This window comes from Otolemur garnettii, unplaced genomic scaffold (assembly GCF_000181295.1).
Source record: "Otolemur garnettii isolate 467f Iridium unplaced genomic scaffold, OtoGar3 scaffold00008, whole genome shotgun sequence".
Taxonomy (NCBI): domain Eukaryota; kingdom Metazoa; phylum Chordata; class Mammalia; order Primates; family Galagidae; genus Otolemur; species Otolemur garnettii.
Window position 1 is genome coordinate 19086757 of NW_003852403.1, and position 7585 is coordinate 19094341.

The 7585-nt window shown below is 37.6% G+C and overlaps 1 protein-coding gene across 2 annotated transcripts in view; it reads left to right on the forward strand.

Moving 5' to 3' along the window:
- Window positions 1–7585, forward strand: part of CTNNA3 (catenin alpha 3) — a 1564769-nt gene that overhangs the window by 1392775 nt on the left and 164409 nt on the right. For both annotated transcript variants that reach the window (XM_012801447.2, XM_003783622.3), the window contains one exon: window positions 4534–4626. In XM_012801447.2, coding sequence (XP_012656901.1) covers window positions 4534–4626 — 93 coding nt within the window. The remainder of the gene's footprint in view (window positions 1–4533; window positions 4627–7585) is intronic.

A 7585-nucleotide genomic window follows, 5' to 3' on the forward strand; every position in this document is an offset into this window, starting at 1 on the left:
GGAGATATTTTACTTGTCATGACCTAGGAGAGTACTACTGCATGTGATTGTAAAAGCTAGTGGATGGTGTTAAACTTCCTACAACGCACAAACAGACCCACACAACCAGAATTATTCAGACCACAATGCCAATAGTGCCAAGATTTAAGAAATCCTTCTCTAGAAGCTTAGTTTACATCAAGGTATCAGGCAGGCTCACCAATCTCTTTCATTTCCCACACTGGTTACCAGGGTGACGCAATCATCCTTGCCATGTAACTTCTTCTGGGTGGCCACTTTGCTGTGTCCATGGCAAGCCTATGGCACAGGGCTATGGTAAGACTCAAAATGCTGGTCTGAGATTATTAAATGTGTTTCTTCTGAAGCCTTTTTCTATCCATACTGCACTGCCAAGGAGGCGAGTAGAGTTTCCAGTGATCGTGGGCTCATAGACATCTTCCTGTCCTCCAACTCTGAGCATTTCTTTTGAGTTTGCGAAAAACGTTTTTCTACACAAAATCTCATGTCTAGACATTTTTAAATAAAATATAGGGATCGTTGCCTCAAACTTTCCTTTAGGAAAGGAATTAATAATTCAACACCTATTATAGAAAACAGTATTAAACATTCTCCATGGGTCAGAAATATTCCCCTGATTTTCTTATGTTGCCAAAAATGAAAGCCAATTGGTCATTAAATGATATACCCCTTTTTTAGTTATGAAATATGAAATGAGTACATACTATGTACTATTTCAGTATTTCAAATTAGTGGTATACGTGACAAAAAAATCCTCTAGTCTCATGAAATTTATATTTTAGTGAGGCAAGACCAAAATATACCTACCAAAAAAATGGAAAAAGAAAAAAACAGATAGGATTTCAGGTTGAGGTCATGAAAAGGAACCTAAATAAAATACACAGAGTGATGTGATAAATGAATAATAAAACTAAATGCGAGAATATGCTCACCGTGGTTAGGCTGGCTAGGGAAACTTTGTTTAAGGACAGGACATCCAAGCTTCCACAGCAGGGGGGATCCAGGCTGCTAGAGAGCAGTAAATAGAGATAAGAACCTTGAGGCAAAGTGAGCTGATGTGCGGGACACATTTGAAGAGTAGATAGGGGACAGGTGTGTCCAGAATGTCACTCATTTCTTGAATATTTAGGATGATAGGATGACCGTTTCTTGGTCACAAGTGGGAAGCCTGGAGTTTAGTGTGTATTTCATCATGTCCAGCAAAGAATGTGTCTCAGTTTCTATAATTTGAAATTATGCTATTTTTACATATATTCTTATTTAAAAAAATACATTTGAAGTCTTAGCTTTCCATCTCGACATTCCTGAATCATCCTATGTTACCATCTCAGCTAGGATGACATCACTGAGCATGTGATGTCAGCCTCCTGCGTGAGATGAACACCCACAGTGCTTTCCTAAGAGCTTCTAAGAGCTTCTCTCCGAGTCAGACTGCTACTGGCATCACCACAATGGTTATTTCCCTTTAGTAAGTCAGTGAAGGATAGTCAGCAAAATATTTTTGTTTAAATTATGTGTATGATTTAGGATTTAACCTTAATTCTCAGAGGAAGCCAAGCATAACTCCTGTCCCAGGATCTCATCTCTTCTCTTCTCTTCTCTTTTTTCTCTTCTCTTTTTACTTCTTTCTTTGCTTTACTTCTTTTTATTTCCTTTTTTTTTGTTCTTTTCTTTCTTTTTGCAGCTTGATAGCCACATTTTTTCATATTTTAATATTAGACACTTATAAAGTCTGTACAAGTAAATTTTTAGTTGTAATAATGCCACCTGCCACACTAGAGAGGCTGAAAGAATTAATGAGATAAGGATACAGAAACAGAAAGTGCTGAGCTCCTTGGGAAAAAAGGAAACATGAAATTTATTGTCACCCTGGTATCTTAATGGACTACTACTATTTCATTGCTGCCCTAGCTTAATATAGAACCTTGGCCTGAATGTTTTCAGTTATATGTTTGTTTTTGACCTCCTTTATTTAAATAAAGTAAGATAAATAACAATAATGATAATCTATCATAATAAACAAATATTGAAAATTCAGTATTTTCTAGCCATTAAATAATGTTCTTGTTTATTGTTTTCTTTTTACTTCACAATAGCCCTAAGAATTAGGTAGTGTTTGTACCATTTTACAGGTGAAGAAACTAAGCCTCTTTGAAATGATTTTTGAGTTGGCTAAGGAAAGCTCCATGGTAAGCAAAAGTTATAATAGAAAAGTATGAAATAGCTGGGAGTGGTGGTTAACGCCTATAAGCCCAGCACTGTGGGAGGTTAAAGTGGGAGGATCGCTTAAGCTCAGGAGTGCGAGGCTTGTCTGAGCATGAGTAAGACCCCAACACATGAAAAAAGTGTAAAAACCCAGCTGGGTGCTGCAGCGAGCACCTGTAATTCAGAGGTTGAGGCAGCAGGATGCCCACAGCCTGAGTCTGAGGTTGCAGTGAGCTACAATGCCATTGCACTCTGCTCAGAGCATAGGGTAGGACTCTGTCTCAACAAAACAAACAAACAAACAAAAAAAGCATGAGATATATTTCTGAAATCTGAAACAAGAAGTAACTAATGCCTGTGTTTATTAACACGCCTTTTGGAAAACTGAGCCACCTTCATCTTGGTTAGGTTTAGTGACCAGCTCAGCTTAAAGAAGAAATTTTACAGATATTTTCATCGCCTCTGAGAATCTAAGCTAGAGTGAATGTTTTCTGGGGCCAGTTTAAGAGATTATTTTACTCTTAAACATGATTAAAATCCAATCAAAAGAAATCTCTTACCTGGTATGCAGAAGAAAGCAATGCATATAGAATTACATTCAACTCTGTTTAGGACAGCGAAATTACATAGTCAAAATCAGGGGACTGTAACTAAAGGCAGCTAGTAAGTATCATTCCAATCCAGAATAATATCTGTATAGAATCTACAGTACAGAAATATTTGGTGGCTTATCCAAGATTCTAGTTCAAAAATAAATTTGTATTAAAATGAAGCCATCCAAATTTACATAATCTTTTTTATAAAATTATATAAAGGGATGTGATGGAATTAGGGATAGAATAATAGAGGAAAGGAAAAAAAAAAAAGAAACAGATTTTTGCTTTACCCCAGCTATGTCTATGGACTAAATTCTTACTCAAAGCATCTAGTAAAATTGAGCCTTATAATTACCTTCGCAGTTAGGTATTATTATCAAATTCTGTTCTGAGGAAACCAAAGTTTAAAAGTGTATACAAATTGCCCAAAGTCCAATAATAACTCATGGAGGGAAAGGATTCCAATTCAAGTCTGAATTGTTCAACAAGATAAGGCTGTTCTACTCTATGACACTGCCTCTAAGATAGTTAATCTTTTCTTTCTTGAAATGAAAATTGATGAGATACAGACATACACACACTCACACCCCTCTGAATGTTTAAATTTTTAGAGTTACCAGATGAGTCAAAAGTGAACTATTTTTCAGAGTGCTTGACCTAAGGTAGCCCATAGGCCTTCTCGTCTCCTTTTAAATGTTATTCTTTCTATGATTTGTCTTCAAGGCTGAAGGAGTAAATGCATTGTCCCCTAATGATTCACGTTCTCCTCTTTCTTAGTTTCCACTTAATTTAAGCAGTAATATTGTGTATTCAAGTTTTTATTTTCCCAATACCATCTAACATTTTGCCTTACAGAATGTAAAATGCTGCCAGCATGTGTTTTGAACACTCCCCCGCTGATTTTACTTATGAAAAGAAGAGGTCAGCGCTGATGGCTTTTCAAAAAAACTATTAGTCCCACATTAAATACAAAGGGAAGCACAGACATATGTGGGTGTGAATATGGTAGGCTCTGTCTTCCTGCAATATTGCCAGCAAAAACAGTACTCTGACTTTTGATAACAGCAGTTGTAATTCGTTTCTGTTATGTTGCTTTATTTGAGGGTTGAGTAAAATACTGACATGGATGATGAAGTTATATGTCACTACTGGGAGAGTAGAACCCGAGTCGTCAACAACAGACATGTATAATAAACAGATCACAGAACATTGTAACCATCCCAAGAGAAGTCACTCACCCTTTAGCAATCATTACCTGTTCCGTCTTCCCCTCAGCCCTGAAAACCACTAATCAAATCTCTTTCTCTATAGATTCACCGATTCTAGATATTTCATATACGTGGACTCTTATCATATGTGGTCCTTTGCGACTGGATTTTTCACATAGCTTAGTTTTCAATGTTCACCTTCATTTTAGCACCTATCTGTCCCTGTTCCTATATGACCAAATTCTAGTCCATCATATAGATATATTTTGTTTATTTATGCATCTGTAGATGTTTGAGTGGTTTCCTCTTTTTAGCTATAATGAACGATGCTGCTGTGATCATTGTGTATAAGTTTTTGTGTGGATAGCCACCTTCGTTTCTATTGGGTATATAACTAAGAGTGGAATTGCTAGGTCACGTGGTAATTCTGTTATTGCCAAACTGTTTTCCAAAATGGCTACCTCAATTTACATTTCTCTCACCAGGGTTTTGCTTTCTTTTCACAGACCCCAGAGGAACTGGAGGATGTTTCTGATCTGGAAGAGGATCATGAGGTCCGTAGTCACACCAGCATCCAGACCGAAGGGAAAACTGATAGGGTAGGTGACTTCCCTGGAGGGAGAGCTATGAGCTGTGCTGTGGAGGGTTGTGCCCTCCCCTTGTCAATCTGGGCAGCTTCTCATAAGTGGTATTTGTGGACCTAGAGCTGGTTTTGTGAAGCATTTTCTAAAATCCTTAGAATTCAGAGGGATTAGCATGAGTAGAATTATTTCCTCTATCTTGAGAGCTCACAGTGAGGCCATTTCAGGTCAGGTAGTGAATCACTCCATACTGCTTTTGATGTTTATAGGAGTCATGGGAATATAAAAGTGAAATAGTACCTGTTTGCTTAGAGTAGAAAGGGGAAACCAAGAAGTTGTAAATACATTCTGAAATTCTAGGGGGAGAACTCTTCTGAGTCAATACTCCCCTTCTTTTCTGCCTTTCTATAATAACTTCTTTTGCACCTAACATAAACACACCCTCCCCTCACAGAGATACACAAAAAGATGGGACATACAGCTCCAAAGATGTTAATCCCGATATTCGAATTACTCTGAGGTACCGTACTTTGCTTTACTCACACATGAAGCACGGGAACCTGTGAACATGTGCCACACTAACTACTGGTAGCTTACATTGCAGAAAAGATCACAGAACTTGGATCTGAAATCCAGGTAGTGCAGAATAGTGGATAAGGCTGCCTGGGAATGCATCTAAGTCAGCTACCTCTTGCTTTGTTACTCGGGAAAGTCAATTAGCTTCTGTCTACTTTGGTTCCTTTATTTTTAAAATTAAGATACTCATAGTAAGCCTAGGTGCAGTGGCTCACACCTGTTATCCTAGCACTGTGGGAGGCTGATGCAGGTGGCTTGGTCTAGCTGGACATTGTGGCAGATGTCTGTAGTCCCAGCTACTTGGGAAGCTCAGGGAAGCAACTGCTTGAGCCTAGGAATTTGAGATTATTGTGAGCTGTTATAGCATGGCAGTATAGCCTAACAAGGGTCCTGAAACTCTTTAAATAGGGGGCCAGTTCACTGTCCCTCAGACCATTGGAGGGCCGGACTGCGGGCCCCGGGACAAGTTGGCTGCTAAGCAGGACAGGCAGCAGTGGCAAAAACACTCAGCGGGCCAGATAAATGTCCTCGGTGGGCCGCATGTGGCCTGCAGGCTGTAGTTTAAAGACCCCTGGGAGCAACAGAGTGAGACTCTGTCTAAAAAACAAATAGACAAAAATAATAATAGTATCCTCTATATGAAAATTACTTGTTGGAATTATCTGAATTGATTAACCAAACACATAACAGTATCTAAGTTCATAGTAAGTTGGAAAACTATTAATTATTATTTATAGTACTGACAGCAGCAATAATACGATGATAATCTTCATTATTTTATTATTATTCCATTAATTAAATTCAGTGACATGAGATTTGGAGATGGAAGCAAATTCTTAAAATTTCCCTCTGTGTTCTGGTCCCTCAGGGGCCTAAACGATCCCATATGAAATGGGGCTGGCACACTGAGTTTCATGTGGACGTGTTATATGCAGTCTCCTCCGAAGCATTTTAAGCAAGGTAAACCTTGCTGTTTGGTAAACCTATGTCACAAATGCACATTCGTGCACACAATCTTAAATAAAAAATATTAAAATTTCTCAAATGTTTTGATATGTTTCTGTACTCTGTACTTCATGGAAATCGACTTGAAATAAACTTTAAGCTTTACCAAATGTTTCCCATAATGCTTTGGATTTCTATTTCCTAAGAATGTAATATAAGATAAATTAAGTCAGAAATATCTGATTTTAAACAGATGCAAAGAAGCCGATTCTGTTCCTACTATTCTTTTTGATTGCTTTTACATAATCTCACAAAAAGTATGTAAAAATATTTTGTTTCTATTTGTATACCTTCTCATATATGAAATGAACAAGCTGTCTTATCAGAGCCTATCTTTTTATTAACAATAATGCCTTGCATTTATATATTTGTTTTTACATTTTAGCAAGCATTACCATAGAATACATAAAATATGGTGACATACAATAAAAAAAATATATAAATTTAGGAGCTTTTTATGTTTTCAGGTATTCAGGTTCCCTAGAATGAATAATTTCCAGCCACTAAACCCTATGTTTTGTTAGAAATATTGTTTTTCTATAATTTTGGTAACAGAAATATTCCCCATGTTTATCTGTCCATTGAGGAAAATGTTCTACAAATAGATACCGTTTTTTCATAGCACGACAGCTAGTATGTAGTAATACATATATTGGTTGGAACCCCTTTCTTGAGTTTCCATTTCTTGCTGACATTTGTAGATTATTTAGTCCCCTAGAAGCCAGTTTGTGTTGGGGACTGTCTGTATTTAGTTTCCTTCAAAGTTAGTTGTCCTTGGTAAGAGACTGAAATACTACAAATGACAATGGAATTGGAAATACGTTTTGCTGAAGCTCAGCTTTTCTCATGGCTCAGGCTTTCCGTGAAGTGGGTGGTTCAGCAGGTGGGTGCTGAGACACGGGAGGGGAAGGGCCAGTGCTGACTTCCAAAGTAATTCACAGGAAGAAATTTTACTAGAATAATGCACCTTTTCGAATGCTAGGATTAGGATAACCACACCTGGGTTCTCATCCTGGCTCATCACACAGAGATAACAAAGCTTTCGTTAAAACCCTCAACACTTCAGAACTTTAAATTTATTCATTTAAAACATGGAGTAAATAATACCATTCCCCCTCGAACACAATTGGTAACTTCACTTAAGATAAGATGTATGAGACTGTTTTATAAACTTTATACCTATATGATAAGAAGGTTAAGTTCTTCTTATTATTTTTATTTGTATTCTCATTCTCTGTCTAGATTCCTGGCCAGCGAGGTGACTGCCCATCACAGTTTACAAAATTGATAATCTCCAGGGTTCCAGATCTTAAGAATTTTTTATAGAAGTCACTGTTTCTGGCTCGGCGCCTGTGGCTCAAGCGGCTAAGGCGCCAGCCACATACACCTAAGGTGG